General features: G+C 37.3%; 1 protein-coding gene across 1 annotated transcript; it reads left to right on the top strand.

Moving 5' to 3' along the window:
* Window positions 1-5,283: 5,283 nt before the first annotated feature.
* Window positions 5,284-16,180, top strand: LOC147064425 (putative serine hydrolase). The gene is made up of 4 exons (XM_085957963.1): window positions 5,284-5,438; window positions 6,246-6,389; window positions 13,859-14,063; window positions 15,355-16,180. Exons 2-4 carry the CDS (start codon window positions 6,249-6,251, stop codon window positions 16,041-16,043), a joined length of 1,035 nt encoding a protein of 344 aa, XP_085814089.1. The 5' UTR covers window positions 5,284-5,438; window positions 6,246-6,248; the 3' UTR covers window positions 16,044-16,180.
* The last annotated feature ends 3,202 nt before the right edge of the window (window positions 16,181-19,382 follow it).

The following is a 19,382-nucleotide window of genomic DNA, read 5'->3' as shown; positions in this document are numbered from 1 at the left end:
CACCATTCAATTTGATGTTATTTCACCCCACCCGAAATTATCCATTGTTAAAGAGGCAGGTCCTGGGTCCTTGCAGGTGGACGGTTGGCCTCCATACCTACTAGTGTCTTATGTAGGTGAGGCATTGTATAAAGAGGTACTTACTATCACCATTTTTCGTAAGTCCACTCCCCAAAAGCATAGTTTCCAGCTCAGTGCCACTAGTAAGTACTTCCCTTTTGCTGAGTTCAGGTGCGCTAGTACTCGTGAAAGTAAGTTTGGTGGGGAAAATATCCACGCCAGTCTGAAGTTCCATACTCGGCTGAAGGCGTCGTGAAACAGCGCGCCAATGTCTGTAACGTCTCGTGACACATACGTTGTAACGACATGTGCTGTTTTGCTTGTGAATAAATCCACCTCGGGAACGCCCCATCTTTGAAACAGGGGGGTGGTTACGGTGTTGATGAGGTGCCATTCGGAAATGAGTTATCTGCGGGAGAGATGATCTGCCACGCAGTTGTAATTTCTGCGGAAGTATTGTGCAGTAAACGTGATGTTGGCTCGACTGGTAAATACTAGTATCTGTCGGCATAGGTTTAGGAGGGTGACAGATTTTGTGCCGCCCTCGTTGTTGATGTATGCCACCACTGTTTTGGTGTCTGTCTGCAGAAGCAGATCTGATCCTATGATTGATTGTACCCGAGATTGAATTGCAAACATTTCCTTCCTGTTGGAATGTGCTTTTAGAATATCCTCCTCACGGTCATTCAGATGTTGCGCCATAATCACTGATCACTTAACGTTCACTTAACTATTACTTAACGTTCATCCAAGATAATTTTTTTGATAGTTAGAATGAATTGTCAAACGCAACATGTAAACAATAAGAAAGCCAAATCCAGAATGAAGAAAAAGGGGCCCCAAACTCCCTACATAAAAAATAGACACGCGGGTATGACCAACGACAAGAAAAAGGAAAATAAATTAGTAGAATATAACCTCACGCGAACAAGAAAGAGCAAATCCTATCTCAAGGACTTCAAAGTCAAATTCGAATAATAAGAGTTTTATTGGTGGGTAAAACTCCTTTCATTGTTCGAATTTGACCTTGAAGTCCTTGAGATATCTGTTTGTTATCACCTGGTGTTGGGTATGCCAAATTCCTGTATGTGACAATGATTCATTGGCGAGGTATAGACCATCGTGACGTTCAATGTATAGGGTTGAATAGAGAAGTTAATGGGTTATTTTCCCCTTCTGATGGTGGTGTGTCCATCGTTCTCTTTGTCGTGAAATGTCAACTCACTACGCCAGTTACCTCTCTTTAAGATGTCATCTATTGGGTATATTTACAGTTTAAGGAAGCCACCACTGAGCGGACACTGCCTGGTGGTTCTTGTACCCCTGCTTCCAACAGTACTGACCTTATCCAATTCCCTATAACTGTCTGGCTGGTTTTGGTGGTCCTCTTGAAGATATATATATATATATATATATATATAATTCCGAAATATCCCCACCTTCCTCTCTCCTTGGGTTTGACACGCAGTCGAGTTTCCGTAACCAGATAATACTGTACACGTAATACTGGGTCGATATTTTGACACGTGGAAGCGCTTAGCTTCCATTCCGATTGACGATGCTTGGCGGTGTATGTCTTTGCGCCAAACATTGGCCATACAATTATGTGGTCACCTTTATCCACTAATCCATTGTCTACTATTACTGAGTAGTGTGAGGTCATGAACCCTTCGTCCCGATGCGAGAAGCAGTCGAGTAGCTGTCCTGCGAGACGTTTCGAATACGTTGTACTCCACCGGTGTTGTTTTCCTAAGATGATCTACCACTCATCCTGGATCCCAAACCGGTGGTTTGACGGGTTTGGTTTTGTGTACCGAAAGTCTTTAACATGTTTTGTTGTACTACCACGTTGACGCTTATATCTACAATGCTAATCGGTTTGCAAAATGTGGCTATGGCTGACTTATGCACCAGGATGGTGTTGTACGACAAACCCTCCGTGTTGTGCAAGTAGCCTAGGTATCTGGCCAATTCCATTGGTTGAGGGCTATTATGATCCATTAGGTTCATGTTACACCATGTCATTGTCTTCCATTTGCTCCAAGCTGGTTTGTAAGTTTTTAGAGTCAAAGGTTGCCATCTGGAAGTAAGGAGTGCCCTTTCTTCCACCATTCAATTTTATGTTATTTCACCTCAACCAAAATTATCCATAGTGGTCTCCGTATCTACTAGTGTCGTATGTAGGTGAGGTATTGTATAAGGAGGTACTATCACCCTTTTTCGTAAGTCCACTTCCCAAAAGCATTGTTTCCAGCTCGGTGCCACTAGTAAGTACTTCCCTTTTGATGAGTAAGTTTGGTGGGGAAAATATCCACGCCAGTCTGAAGTCCTATACTCGGCTGAAGGCGTCGTGAAACAGCGCGCCACTGTCTGTAACGTCTCGTGAGACGTACGTTGCAACGACATGTGCGGTTTCGCTTGCGAATAAATCCACCTAGGGAACTCCCCATCTTTGAAACAGGGGGGTGGTTGTGGTGTTGATGAGGTGCCATTCGGGAATGAGTTGTTAGGCAGTTGTAATTTCTGCGGAGGTATTGTGCAGTTAACGTGATGTTGGCTCGACTGGTAAATACTAGTATCTGTCGGCATAGGCTTAGGAGGGTGACAGATTTTGTGCCGCCCTCGTTGTTGATGTATGCCACCACTGTTTTGTTGTCTGTCTGCAGAAGCAGATATGATCCTATGATTGCTTGTACCCGAGATTGAATTGCGAACATTTCCTTCCTGTTGGAATGCCATGCCATGCTAACTGGTCTTGTTTCCACGTACTTGATAGGTGGGGTTCATTCAGTTGGCTCCTCAGCCTGTATCGGCTGCATCTGTTATCAGGAAGTGATTGAATGTCGTTCTGTGTGTCAACTCTGAGGATCCTATCACCTGGAGCCACCACATGATGTCCTGTTAGGCCTGTCGTGTGATTATCGTATATTGGCGAGAATGGGACCTCGACAATATTGATGACTGGAGCTTTGTAGCCGTCGGCAATGCAACCTTCCTCGTGGAGGTAGGATGCAAAGTTAAGTCGCCCTAGAAGGGATTGAACATGTGCCTGTTTGAGGGACTAACTGCCTTTTTGTGCCTGCGTTGTGTCAACTCTGAGCATCCTATCGACTAGAGCCACCACATGATGTTCTGTTGGGCCTGTGGTGGGATTGTCATCAATTGGTGAGGATGGGACCTCGGCCATATTGATGACTGGAGCGTTGTAGCCGTCGGCAATGCAACCTTCCTCGTGGAGGTAAGTTGTGAAGTTGAGTCGCCCCAGAAGGGATTGGATATGTGCCTGTCTGAGGGACCAACTGCCTTTTTGTACCTGCTTTAGCAGATGGTGCTGGCGACAAAAACCTCTGATTGTTGTGTATGTCCCACGTGATGTTCAGGAACCCTCATTTTTGGCTTGGGATGAGACAGGATCTTTTTTATATTTATTAACCACCCCAAAGACTGTAGGAAGGTTATCCTGTATTCCACCTGAACCGAGACTGTTTTTTGGATTAGTTGGCTGCTAATAAGTCGTCTAGGTAAGTGAATATTCTCAGCCATTCTTTCGTAGGCGTTTGGCGACCCAATTGGTCAGGGATGCAAACACAATCGGAGCGACTTACAGCACGAACGGGAGACACGTGAATTGTAGGAGCTCCCCTCGATAGGCTAGTCGAACGAATCGACGATGTTGAGAAGCAATGTGTACCTGGAGGTACGCCTGGCTTAGATCTATCATTACTAGCCAGTCTTCTTTTTGTAAGACGGCTGGAACCTCGTAATGGTGAATTAGTTTGAATGGCTTTGGCTGTAGGAACGCATTCAAACGCTTTCGGTTGAAAACAGGGTATAGAGTCCCGTCTTGTTCCTTGATCAGAAACAGGGTTTAAAGAAAACTGGGGGTTGGACCCGCTTCTTTTAGAACCCCTGAGTTCGTTAACTTCTCGATCTCGAGAGTGACCTCTGCTGATTGTTGCGTTTGAAATTCTTTCCGTAAAAGTAAAGAAGAACTCACCAATGGTGGTGTCCGCACAAAAGGTATGCGGGCTACGGCTGTTTTTTTTTACCAATGATGGGGGGGTGGTACCCTACGCCATCCAGACTCTCTTAGGCGGCCCCCAATGTTGTTGGTCGTCCAGATGCGGTCACATCCGCTTGGAGTACGGACCCCTGGTGGAGCCCGTACCTCCCCTGGAGAACTCCCTTCCCACAGGACGTCTCCCTTTGGGAGTACCCCAGCTATAATGTGAGTTCGAGGGCTTTCCGGGACTCTGAGCTCGGAGGAAACCTTGATAGTGCCTCCCGAGTGAAGGTATCCTTCACTGATGACGAAATCACCTGGCGCCGAGCTTGTATAATCTCGGCGCGCTTCCCGGTAAGCATGAGTCATGTCCTCGCATATTTGATTATGCGTTGTCCCCAAAACGCTCTTCGATTTTTTTGGTACAGGCCCATCGCTGTAATGGTGTTTTGAGGATTGGTTGCCCAATCCACTAACCGTTCCATACCCTTACAGAAGCTGTTCCGTTGGGAAAACATCGCATTCTGGTGGGCCGCGATGGTCCTCTCCGTCAGATGGTTAGCTGATGACGAGTGGTCGTACCGACGCAACTCGTCATTTAGACCTAACTTTATGGACGTAGGGGCCGCCAAGAATTGTTTTTGGGCGTTGTGCCACTCCTTGCCGGTCCCCCTGCTAAAATAAGGTATGTAACGAGGATACTTCAAACATCAGCATCTTAATCGACGCTCGTACGTTGAACTTTTCCTCTTGTAGCAGTTCTGCTTCGCCATTTGGTGTCCATTGCTTTTAGAATATCCTCCTCACGGTCATTCAGATGTTGCGCCATAATCACTGATCACTTAACGGTGGTCCAAGATATTTGTTTTATAGTTAGAAATGAATAATGTCAGATGCAACATCTAAACAGTAGGAAAGCCAAATACAGAATGAAGACAAAGGAGTCCCAAACTCCCTACATAAAAAAGGGACGCGTGGGTATGACCAGTAAATAAAAAGGGAGGAATGACCAACGACAAGAAAAAGGAAAATAAATTAGTAGAATATAACCTCACGCGAAGAAGGAAGAGCAAACCCTATCTCAAGGACTTCAAAGTCAAATTCGAAAAATGATGATTGCTAGAATCTACCTAGGTACTCGAAGCCGGCGCGGACGCATGGAATAATATCATAGATAACTTACGTTAAATAATAATGTCCAATGTTGTCTATGCTCCGGCATGACAGGTTGACAGAATGACGTTTTGTGGTTATTTTCATGTCAGTCGTGCTATGGAGTAAATGTGTTTTATTTTTCTCCGGCAATTCATTTGTATTGTATTTTGCTCGCGTACATGGGTTGTTTCTTCAACGCGAGACATAATATTTTTATGATGTAAGTACCTATATTCATCTTGTGTATTTCTGTCAAATTACTGTAATCAAAATATCAAAACAATGTAAGGTTACCTAACAGCTTACGATTTGTTTGTAATTGGTTTTACGTAACTAATATTAATGATTTTATTTGAAAACTAATAGGTAGTATTTTTTAGGCATATTTTAACAGCTTCAGTGGGTCTATTCTATACCTATCGACCGCTAAAGTGATAAATATTATCAAACTTAGGGTAGGTTTGTATCAAAATATTAGCACTTATTGTAACAATTACACGAAGTTGGTTTTTATTGTTGCAATAAGTGCTTTATTTTAACAGCAGTAAGATAGGTGCAACAATAAAAACCAACTTCGTGTAATTGTTACAATAAGTGCTAATATTTTGATACAAACCTACCCTAAGTTTGATACTATTTATCACTTTAGCGTTCGATAAGTATAGAATAGACCCACAGTTATTGTTATAAGCTGACACGGTTCATTTGCAAAGATTAGCTCGTAAATGTACAAGCATATAATCGTGATTTCTTATAAAAAATGCTACCTGCTTAATTTACACAAAAACATAAGTTGAAAACTAGACCAAAACCATCAATTTTTAAATAAAACAAACCAAAACCTACCACATCCCAGAAAAAAGGTAGGTGTAGGGGAAAAGAACATGAAAGTGAAAACGATATGATATATAAATAATATATTATAGTACTTATATTATACGAATTTACCCATTATTTTTAATCTATGATGTTATTGGAAACACCAATGTTTGAAATATTATATTAATTATTATTTATTTTTTTACAGATAATGACGCCACGAACCATGTGTAAAAATGTTTTAAAGCATTTATTAAGGAATGAAAAAAATTGTCATGGTTTTCAATTTGCTCAAATCCGACAATCGAGATTATTCAGCGATTCTTTTAAAAATACTCCGAATTTAGAAAAGGTGAGCTCTTCATATTTACTACTCATTTCATCCTGTCACACATGAGGCGAACACAACGCACCCAGATCCATTGGTTTATAATACTTATTAGATTATATTAAATCAAAATGTTCTATCCTACGAGGATCATGATATTGTCGCCCCAAAAGCAAAAGGGCACTTGTGTAAAAAAAGAGTTTTGAGAAAAATTTGAGTGAAAATAATCCTGATAAATGAACTAATCCAAATATTGAGATATATTTTATAAAAATACATAAATAATCACAATGTGAATCTTTTTGGATAAAAACATTTACGATATTATTTTATATGTGTATAATATACAGCTCATACTGTAAAATTATCTCCAAAGGAGTTGGCTCTTCTGCGTATTAAGCCGTCGAAGGAATTGCTTTTACGGATTTTCTTTTTAATAAAGCTTTAGGACTTAGGTCATGATTTTAATGCTAGGCACGAATTTAATGGCAAGGCTTCTGATGAAATATTAAGGCTGAGAAAAGTAATTATTCTTAATATGTACGTATTATGAAATAATATTAAGTTTCGACTTTGTTGGCGAAGTTTCAAAGGGTGACTATAAAATTTCTTACGGACTAGAAATTTCTGTTTCATAGTTGACTCGCTCATATCTGTGAATCCGCACGATAATTGTTCTGGCCTCTTGAAATTGGATCCTCTGAGGATGCCATGCTTTAGGCGGTAACAGTATTAAAAATTGGAAGTATCTACCTACATAATATTGCTTATGCGTCAATGACATTGAGCTACTTTACAAGCTGTTTGTTGGCGAATTTAAAAGTGAGCGATTCAGCTACTGCGATTGTGATGATGACACACAAAACTTTCCATTCGCTGAGAAGCCAACAAGAACTATTTTGACAGAACGTAGTTCGTTTTTTTACCGGGAGGTCACTACTACGCTCTACTGCGCAGACGCTGTAGGCCCACACGCCGGCGTATAGCGTGTAAAGTTGACCGGCTTTCAACTTTTCTCGGTAGATTGTTTACAATCTGCTTGTTCGATGATGACACTGGGCGACTTTACAGGCAGATTGTAAATTTGCCAACAAGCAGCTCGTAAAGTAGCTCAATGTCATTGACGCTTTATGTAGCATGTTAGGCTACTTTTTCTTGACATTCATTATAAAGTCATTGAATAGAAAATATTGTATTGTAAATATTGCCAACTATCTTTAAGACAACATTCTTTGAGGTAAAATTGTTATTAATTATTAAAGTAAATTAAATTTCATAGCTTTAATAGCAATTCTATTATCCCTATTTTTGCATGCGCAATTACCATTTTCACTTCTGTATAAGCATATACCCCCACACAGAGGTATATTAGAATAAATTTTACGAGTAATAGTTGTTAATAATTTGACCGATCCTTTGTGTTCTAGCTCTATTGAAAAACACGATACGACAAAACAAAAACAGATATTGAACATACATTATTTTGAAAACACTTCTGAGAAAATAATATATTATAACCAATGACATTATTAATGGACGACGCATTCAATACATTAGCTAGCAAGTAAATTCGCATGTATAGGTAGATGTCACGCAATTTCCATTATACGATATCACGCATCGGGAATTTATAGCAATATGACCTTTATTGTAATGGCGTTAGAGCAGTGTTTCTAATGTCAATGTTCATTTGAGCGAACCCGTTCGAACCGAACCATTCGGCAGATCCAACAAAAAGCATCAGGAATTTATAGCAATATCACCTTTATTGTAATGGTGTTAGAACAGATTATGTCATTCGGCAGACCAGATAATAAAGTGAGTGTCATTTTTTTTTCCAGATGATTCGTCCATTTTAATTTAATGTCATTGATTATAACCAATAGAAAAAAACTTTTTGAAAAAAGTAAGACACTCTAGAAAAAATAATTAATTAAAAATTATTAGCAAGTTAAAGTAAGTAACAACAAAAAATCTTGATCGTGATCCGTGACGTCGGTTAGTAATAATTAAAGTAATACCTAATTTGATTTAAAATACAACAGCCGATCGCCAATAGTAACTCAATTTGGAAAGCGCGTCAGAGAGTATTAAGAGCCATTAGTTAAAATTTGTCGCAACGAAGGATGCAACCTTTAGCATAGTGGTCTATGTGCATGGGTGTGAAACCGAGAGATGCAGGTTCGATCATGCGGGGGTGTCTTACTTTTTTCAAAAAGATTTTTTCTATTAGTTATAATATATTTTCTCAGAAGTGTTTTCAAAATTATGTATGTTAAATAATTAGAATGTTACATTCTTAAATCTTGTGAATAATAAAAAAAATAGTTAATAATAAAAATCTAAATGTACCTAAAATAAAGCATCACATTTCATCCATCGCAAAGCAAAAACCATGCTCCTATCTTAAATACCTACTGCAGAAAGTAATCGGACATCCCATTTATTTATATATTAAAGTCCATCACTGGTTAGGACACCAATTGTCTTCACGAGACAGCTGGCAGTCGTCATACATAAATCCGGATAACTTAGGTTTTACTGTATAAACTGTTGTAAAATGAATGTCTACCATGGATATTATACCATTCCTTTACCATTAGTTAATGATTATTTCAGCTTCACTTATACTACCCTTCGCAACATAATTAATGTGCCACATACCTACAGAAAAAATTCTAGAAAAAAACATTGGATCGAGTGAAATCCAACTCATATCTTTCAAATTGATGTATTTTCCATAAAAAAGAATCTCATTCTTAAATATTGAATATAAAAATAATATCCCATTTTTTCTTTTTTCAAAATCTTTCTGTATTTATCTAGTTCATATCGCAAATCTAGCCTTATGGCTAGCAATGTGGAATAATCTAATATTGATCTTGTCAATGCGGTTTCGATTGTAGATAAAAAAATGTAACATTTGATTATTAATATTATAATAATAAAGAGTTATTCTTATTCCTTATCCAATGCTTCCTGGATATTATCTCATTAATAAAATCAATATATACTTGTATTTACAGGCAGCACTCTCAGTCATTTCATAGATAATTTTCAGGTGCTTTTGTTATTTAATAAATTAATATCAAACATGACATGCGTCAGGTCTTTATCTATTGATTCAATTTTTCAAGCTTACGTATTATTTAGACCAGCGGTCCCCAACCTTTTGGACCTCGCGGACCACTAAACTTAAAATCTTGAATCCCGCGGACCACTACCATGTTTTTTTACACACACTTTGCCGTTTCACTTATGTATGCTCTTAACATAATCTGAGTCCGGTATACTGTATTCAAGAGAGGAGTGGAAAATCCTTGTTTGAAAAAAGTGGTTTGAGTAGCAATTTTCCAAAGATCCGTTTTCTTCTGAAATTCCATGCATGCAAGTTAAATTCGCTTTTCCTTATTTTGTCTGCATTTTTTATTTAATATTTGGTGGGTGTTGCGGGTCATCACTTTGGTGGTCTCATTGTAAAAAGATGAGACCGCTGTAGGAGGGTGACCCAGGGGTTGTAGATGAAGCAGTCATGATTGTAGTAGCTCCGATGGATGGAGGAGCGAGTTTTATTTGCAGCGTAAACAGTCGGTACAAGAGTACATTACAAGGGTTATGTTACAATACTTACGATACTGTTCCGAGGTCCGAGGCTCGGTAGATGAAATGCTGTGCGAAGCAATATAGAGACTGAGATACTGACAGGCCGGAGAGTTATGTTAGAGTGGCATTTTTAATCAATTGTGATCCGCTATTTATCGAAGTATTCACAATATAAAAAATATCTAGAACAGAATATTTAGGAAATAACTATTATAATTAATTGAGTCAGCTGTTTTATATTGAGTTAGCGACGATTTTATATTGGCTGACTACGTGGGAAATGGATATTGAGGAAATCATAATTGCGGTCAGTTATGTCAGTTATTCAATCTCACCGATCTATATGCTGACACGGCTTGAGTTGTTGATCCCCATATATACTAATACCGGGAAGAATTGTAGGAACTCATGTATGTCGGTGGTAGAACCTTCTTCAGTATTATTTCAGTTAGAGGGTGTGTGTGACGTCATTACTGACAGGGTAAATTATAACACAGAAACTTTTGATTTGACAGATTCTCCTTACGAAGACATTTAATTTCACTTAATTATACAGACATCGGCGAATTACATCATTATTTACACTTAAGGGAGGTTTGGTAATATGACATCATGATAAACACTATTTTTTTTTTTTTGAACGATATGCCGGGAACTTTCACTTTACACTGCACTGACGTGTCAAGCGCGGGCTTGTTTTTACCGCGTCGCATCACGTTTCGCGGGGCAATTTCTTTGTTTATTACTATCTCGCGTTATAGGCGTCACACGGCCACGTAGGTGGTTTATTATTAAACGGGCAATTACATTCACTCCTTATATTTTAGTAGGTGGGCAAACGCGGGAAGTTAGATTTTTATATTTTTCTTTTCTATTGAAGGGCCTACGCCCGCTGGGCGTGCTGGGCGGGTCCCTAACCTCACGAGGGTGTTTTTCGACTGTGCACCAAAACTATCTTTCAAAGGGGGTCCTTTCCCCTCGCGGGGTTAATGGGAAGTCGCTTGACAAACTGATGAAACAAATTACGGTGAATTTCTTCTGAGAATTCCTCGGCTCCTGTCGCCAGCGAAAGATTTGCCCCGCATCGTCCTGGCCAATGCGTTTCGCAATAACATTATTTCGTAAATCAGGGGAGGTGAACCATTATTCGGGAGTGTTTGGTATTGATGTTGTTGTTAAATTGTTGATTTGGAATTTGAAACTGTCGGGCACCAGGGCCTTCCTTTTTCTTTTGTCTGGTAACAATACATACGTCGAAATAGTATCCTGTATAGATAAGTAAGTTGCAGTGATGTCGAAAAACTTTAAACCGATTATCAAAAGTTTATCCTGAATACAAATAATTATTTTTAAAGTTTTTGTAATACTTGTGGTAATTTGTCAATGGTTTTTTTTTTGTGTATTTTCCTTTTTATAAAATAGCTGCTTTTGAGTCATATTTTTTTTATATCTATTTCAGTGTGTATTTTTATATTGATTGTTATAATGCTATAAAAAGAAATTGGTCATCAACAAAGAATTTGGACTACGAATATGAGGAACCTTATGTTATGTTATTTCAGTTATGATATTTGAAATTATTTAGCAAATCTATGAAGCATGGTTAAGGTTGTAAGCTCCACAAATATTAACTCAGTTGCCATTTTGATTTTCTTAGTCAGGCAATGGCTGTCATTTTTTATGTTCATTGTAATTACTTACTCATGTGCAGCTATAAATGGTTTTACACAAATATAGAAAATAATTTCATCTAAATAATGCTAAAGTGTACCAACAGCTAATCTTCTCATTGTGACAGATTGTATTTTTATACACCCTGCAAATTGGCAAATAAATGGCATAACAGTGTGAAGTTCTCTGCAAATGAATCTGCAATGGGAAGTCACTTATAGCTGACTTAATCAGTGGTCTAGAGGTCCTTTTTTTGTTTAAATGTCATACGTTTAGGCTCGTACCTCTATAGAAGGTTTTTATCAATATCTTTGGTCTTCTTTAAAGGTCAACAATAGCCTGTTGTCCAGAACACGGCTGTGTCTCTGTCAAATCATTCTTAGTCTCAGATTATGCACTTAATAAATTCCAAAAAAAAATTGTATACGGTTTCCAAGACTTTTTGTTACTCCTGCTCATCAATATCTGACATTAGAGTAAGTAAGTCGGTCACAGCTGAAACCTATTTTCGCTCCTAAGCAGCACACATAAGCCTTCGCGGAGAGGCGGCATAAGGTCAAAATTGAGTTTTTATTGTATTTTCAAACCATGATCCTGGACACTCCTTAAACGTTGTAGATAATCTATTTATATAATTTTGAAGCCTTATTATCCTTTATAGTTATTTTAAACATTTGATGACTGCATAAAGTATTTTTGTTACAGAAAATAGTATTATTTTAAATCTCTCGCTCTAATGTTTTAGAATTTAGTCATATTTCGGTACATAACTGTGCAGTGGTGTTAAGATTTTTTACATTTATTAATTTTTAAAGGCATTTATAAAACCATTAAGTAGTATAATTTATTACGAGATAATTTTTGTAAAATATTCACGATAAAAAATTATATTGATAATCTCTGTGATCCCAAATTTGACAAGAATTAGGCATTTTATTATTAAAAAAATCGGCAAGATTAACACATTTGAAGATGTTTCTAAAGATACTTATTATAAGCTATGTTTTTGACCATTCAAGTGTGATAAACATCTTATGAATAATGATTGCTTTATAATAATTATTGACCTAAGAATAAGGTAGTGTTTTTTTGAAACACGCCATTTCTTTTGTCATTCCCTAGTAGTTAAGCTACAACATACGGCCGTAGCCATAAATTAACAAACTATAATTAAAGTAGGGAGTAAAATTATGTTAACGCGCGTGTTTGAACATGTACCTAACCGAATTTTTTTTTTAAACGGTACATGTTTTGTATAAGTTTTGAGCTCAAATTGCATTTCTAGTACAGAAATAAATACCTGCTTTCTTTATCTATATTATATTTTTGTTGTTTTGTTTAAAAAGTGTATTTTCAATAAATGTTATAAATGTGTGTTACATTCTGTTAATAGTAGTGATAACCAGCGCATGGACGTCATTAGTAATGTTTAGATTACTCCTGATGCCAGCTATAAATTCATGTTAGTAATATCATGCTGCGATTACATTATGATCACTTCATGTGCTGACATGGCAACAAATTCAGTCTATGGTTTCGTTATTCCACAGAATATTTTGAATGATAACTACAAATTCAATTAAGGAAGGTGCCAACTCAAATTTATTTGTATTTTGAATTATTATTCATTATTCATAGTAATTCCAATTAATTTTAACAGTTTCTACATGTGCGTACATTATTGCATCCATAGATAATAATTTGAACAGAATCCAACCAGCAAACCATACATAACAGACATAAACACCAGACATAGATGATAAATTAATAAAAAAGTGCGTGCGTTTTGACATGGATCGAAAATGTGTAGGCATGTAGAACATAATAAAAAACGTTCATTGAGTCATGCGGTTGGCAATGTACCGCGATACGCGTGAGGTGACCTTATTATTATTCTGGCCATTTCGCCAGATTTTGCTAACTGACAATGTTCATTTAAAGGTTCAAAATGTCCTATGGAATGGGAGCATTAGCCTGATAACATTTTAAATACCAAGAAAAACGACATTGCACATTTTTTTCCCATAGCGGCAGCTTACTGTGACAGCACATAACGTGATGATAATGTATTCGAACCTTTAATTACCTCAATTAAAATTATTTTGATTGTATCCATTTCTTGATGGAATTTGAAGAATTATTCACGTGGACGGTCTTCGTTACGAGGATGTTACATTGTTAAATCTCGAATAAAAAGTAATATACTTATTTATTTGCAGGGTGAAGAGATTAAGATACCGACTGCTTATGGGCACATCGCCGGAGTATGGTGGGGGCCGAAGGACAGGAAACCCGTTCTCGCGATTCACGGTTGGCAGGATAACGCAAACACATGGGTACCGTTGATACCCTATTTGATCCCCAATATATCCATTTTGGCTATCGATCTTCCTGGCCATGGGAAGTCATCCTGGTTTCCCAGAGGTATTTCATTATTCATTGCCCATTTCGAATATTTTTTCTTCATAATTATTGATTATTGCATAAAATATAAATATAGGAAATTCTAGTACATTTTAGTAGTTTTTCTCTTTGATGTGGTTTTTTCAAAATTTTTCTGAAAAGAGTTCTTTTTGTATCATTACATCTATAATATCGACTGTAGAAAGGAAAAGGGGCGTAATCGACACAAATCAAATTTTACAGAAGGCACAAAAACGTTTTTGTTATGGTTTTCGGTCAAAGTTAAAATACAAAATAGACAGGCAAAATGAAGTGCATGATAATTAATAATTTGGTTTTTTTTATTCCTAATCTGATATTAATTATCGAGTTAATTAAAGAAAAACCAACTAATATGACGGTAAAGTTGTTTTTCCCACTTTACTTCTTTCTTCTTTTTTTTAAATTGCCAGCTAAATTTTGATAATAAATTGGCGTTTGCAGCTTACATCCTTTGGACACAATAGTACAACATTATTATCCAATAAAACCTATTTTCAAAAAATGAGGGTTACCCCTTTTTTCCTTTCTACGGTCGATATGCAATATGATTTTTTTTTTTATATTCCTTTTCTGATTTTCAAAATTATATTATTTCTGACAATATTGTAATATAAAAATGCAAAAATGTAATAATTGGATGAAAATTATAATACAAATCGTCCTAATTATTGAATTATCCTATTTTTCCTATTTTATTCGTCAAGCAGATTGAATATTAGATGTGCGAATATCAGTGGCGAATGGTGAAGGTAGGCTGTTAAGATCTGACAGATAGTGCACACTAAACTTTGTCAGTCAAACTTATAAGAAACAAAGGAAACACTGTGCTAATATGTAAAAATCCATAATTTATTATCCACTCGTTGGGTCAACTCAATTTGCAAGTTAATGCAGGGTATGTTCGGATTTCTCATCATGCATCACTCATCCCAGAAAAGAAAACGAACAGCAGCCGCATTCAAATTCACTTGATCTGCATCATCTATGCACCATTCATATCTATGTCCGTACCGAATGTTTTTATTTATAATGAAACTTTCAATAAGCTCATAATCAAAATCATTTAATTCACGTGATTAGGTGTTATGTGGTCATGTTAAGTTTGGTTAGTGATCCATTTAATCCCATTCTTGAAGACAATATTGGGCTTTGGTGGTAATTTATGCACGACGATTCGTTGAATTGACTTGGGATGTAACAGCTGAACGAAGTGGAGAGCCGCTCCACCGCATACTTCATCATTTATAAATCTACAATGTATTTATTCCAGGAATGATCTACCACTACCCTGACAACATCATCTCCCTTAGAAGAGTTATAAAATATTTCGACTGGAAATCCGTTTCTCTAATGGGACACTCGTTGGGCGCCATCGCTTCATTTGTTTACGCGTCATGGTACCCTAAAGAAGTGGACTACATCATCCAACTGGACAACCTCAAACCGATCACAGTCAGGTCGAGCAAACAGTTCGACCGCATCGCCAACGCGGTCGATAAATTAATCGCCATCGATCAGCGACGCGCTTCTGGATCTGAGCCCCCGTTGTACCGCTACGAAGATATGATTGAGAAGTTGCATGTTGGCTCGGGTACCTCCATACCCAAGGATAAATGCCACATTTTAATGGAGAGAGGAACCGCAAAGTCGGATAGTGACCCTGACAAATATTATTTCACGCGCGATTCTAAACTCAAGCACGGCACCGGTTTCTCCATTGCTGTCGAGGATATATACGGTATGGCCGATCGGATCACCTGCCCGCACTTGAATATCAAATTTGAGGATGGCCTCTATTTCGAGTCGAAGGAAAACTTCTTTGAAATGGTCGAATACATAAAGAAGATCAATAAAAAATTTGAACATTATACCGTTCCCGGTCAACATCATTCCCATCTGAGTAATCCGCATTTAATTGCACCACTTATTAACGCCTTTTTAATCAAGTATTCAAAATAATACCGACTTTTTTTAGTAAAATAAATTTGTTTATAATAATTAGTATAGACGGATAAAATATGCTTCTAAATTGAAGGGCTGAGGATTAAAAGGATCCAAATGCGTAAATAATAAATAAAAGTAAATATCCTCACAGTTTATCTTGTAAAACTCCAGTTTTGTCAACAATTAGATTTTTATAGAATAATATGTTGGAATTGTCACATACCTACCTGCACTCATAAAAGCCTCCACACACACAGCCATCGAACGCGGCCACTAGCAGTCAGGTCGAGCCACTGGTGGCCCCCATAAACCCCTGGGTCGAGCCACTGATGATGGCCAGTATCTGAGTTCGTGTGACGTGTGTGAAAATGGTTTCTCTGTTGCTAGCAGTAGCGTTAGTACATTCCAAATGGCTAGACGATCTTGCACATCGGCATTAAAAATTTCCGTATCGAAATTTTCAATTGCGTCGAGTACACAATACATGTACACTCACAACACACACACTCGCCTTTCAACTCTCGGAGGTAGACTGAGAATCGTTGGTGTTCTTGCCTAGTGTGCGCAGGTGCTCGACCACTAACGTCTGCCACTTGCAGCGAATGCTGGCGTCTGCCACAGCTAGTGGACCGAACGTGTCCACTCAAGCGCCTAGTGTGCGGAGCGTTCGTTGAAACCCATAGAAAAATTAACAGCTGAAAGGGTGCACTAGTGGCCGAGCTGTGGCCGCGTTCGGTGGCTGTGTGTGCGGAGGCTCTAAGACATCTCATTGCAAAAGTCTATCCATATAAATTTCCTGTATGCACATGATTTAGGAGGTATTTATGTATTGATTTTTAAAATGTTAAATAATTAGATGTGTTATGGGTGCAATAATCTGACACCAAGTCAGATTCAATAAAATATGATTTTTGACAAAAATGGGATTTATGAGTTTTATAAGATAGACAGATGATACACATTTTTAAACTCTACTTAACCGTATTCAACATTCTGTAAATGAGGAACGGTTCTGAAATGATGCATTATTACTATTCCAACCACAACAACAAAACTGTATTTATTGGTACTACATTGTCATGCAAAATTTTGTACACAGGAATTCATAGAAACAGAATAAATCGTCACTGTTCTGGCAGAAGACACTAATTCGAAAAAATTAAATATTGAGTTAGTACCAAAATGTTCCTTATTTCAAACTTTACCGTCTGGAAACCTTCTTAATAAATAAACAGTCTTTATTTTAAAGTCATCCTTTTTACGATTACTTAATAAACTCACATGATAGACCATTATTTCAAACATTTGAACAACTTCAAAGTCAAATTACTAAAAACTAGTATTCTCCAGTTAGTGTGTTTTGCCAGAACAGAGACGAAATATTGTACATACATAATAATATTATGTACACAAAGCAGTTACATAACTGTATGTACATTAGCTACATGCTTTAATTTAAAAAAATACCTGTTCTTGTTGATAAAGATATCTTGTTGTATTTGTTACATTTATTTATTCAATTGTTTATATGTATTATTATGTAAATGACTGTGACATATTATTATGACTAAATGAAATATGAATAGAAGGTGCGGTGCAACTGCTTCGTCTTCTTTACTTGCCCATGAAAAAATTTATATAAATTACATGCGCATTTTACGGGACGATTCGATGCCGGGACAACTGGGCGTCAAGCAATCGAATGAAATTCGAAAATAAATAGATGTTCGTGAATTATAGGTTCTTTTAAAATACTGTATATTTAAATTATTATAATATTATTACTTGGTGAGAATTTAAATATGCACACGTAAATAATGATTTAATTGTGCATATGTTTAAGTTCCAACGAGAAGAGAGATCTTTCATTTTCATATAAGCCTCATAATTCTCAATCCGCAATAAAAACATTATGTTAAGAGCAAAATGAATTAAAGCTACTAAGTAGTAGATAGAAACTGATTAAAATTCCTCGTCTACTTTTTGTATAAAATCATTATGAACATATATTTATTTCATTCGACAGTGCGGCGCCCAATTGTCCCGGTGTACAGTTGTCCCATTCTCCATTTTACACAGTTTGCGTAGATCGCACAAATCGAACGTTGAAAAATTCGGTACTTACTACTAATGTGTTATGTTATAAACATTTCATGTTAAAGTTTGCAATGAAGAAGGTATTTTGACATACCTTGCCATATATGAATATATATAATTAAAAATAGATTGTCCAATGATTTGCATTAAGTAACTTAACAAATTTGCTACAGTAACTTCTGAACTGTTCGCTTTCCATTTCCTGTGGCACAGGTCAGCAACTCTATTGCCATGAAACTTTGAGTTTGCTAATCTTTACTGGCCAGTAAAGCTGAACAGTAAAGATTAGCAAACTCAGTAAGTTTCATGGCAATAGAGTTGCTGACCTGTGCCACAGGAAATGGAAAGCGCACTAACCAATCTCCTCGGATCGGCTAGTCCCTCTGGATCTTGACTGTCTTCTTTAATTGTTTCTCTTTAACAATCGCAACGTCTTGAACTTGTATTTTGTAATGTTCACGCATGTTAATAAATGCAAAATTAATTGAATCGAATTGCCTTGTGAGTCTTATATGTCTTATATTACCGCATAGCCGACGGTTGTGCCCTGAGGGTCATCGGGAGCCGGCGCTATCCACAAAAACCTTCACAACCACATCGCTACTGACCCCGACTACCCTGCACAGCAGTGTATATTGGGAAAGGAGCCTAGCTGAACAGGCTACTCAACGAACTGATTATGTTTGGCCAATTGAATGTGGCAAATGGGGAGGGAAACTATAAAGGAGCTTTTTGCGGGGAGGGATGGGGGGAGTAATAAACTGAACCCGGCTTCAAAACCTTGGTCCATGGCATTGTCTATCTATGGTGAAAACAAATATGAAGTGTTTGTGACCGGGCAATTCTCTTAAAGGCCTGGGTCCCATTTCCACCGACAACACCGCTCCGTTAGCGCTCTGTGTTCTTTGCAATTTTAACTTTTTTTTCTTTTGCCTGTATAACCAAGATTTTCTTTGTTATTTTATTTACCTTTGCCACCCGCGTATGTGATTGATTTGCGTTGTTCTAAGTGTTTTTCCCTGGTTATTCCCAGGAAACTAGATTCTTAATAAAATTGTGAAAAAGTGATTTACTTGACGACTTTTTAACTAACATTATTGATAAGAACTGTGTTTCATAATAACAAACTATTTATTAACATTTCTACAATATCTGTCTTAACATATTTATGTGACTTTTCATACATATGAAAGTGGTTTTTTGACTCTAAATAGTCAATGTGTATATGAATTATTATTGTTACAATGCACATACTCG

Source organism: Rhyacophila brunnea, unplaced genomic scaffold (assembly GCF_057557595.1).
Source record: "Rhyacophila brunnea isolate RB1 unplaced genomic scaffold, BYU_Rbru_1.0 scaffold_7, whole genome shotgun sequence".
Lineage (NCBI taxonomy): Eukaryota > Metazoa > Arthropoda > Insecta > Trichoptera > Rhyacophilidae > Rhyacophila > Rhyacophila brunnea.
The sequence above is the reverse complement of the archived record's forward strand: the minus strand, read 5'-3'. Positions and strand labels throughout refer to the sequence as shown.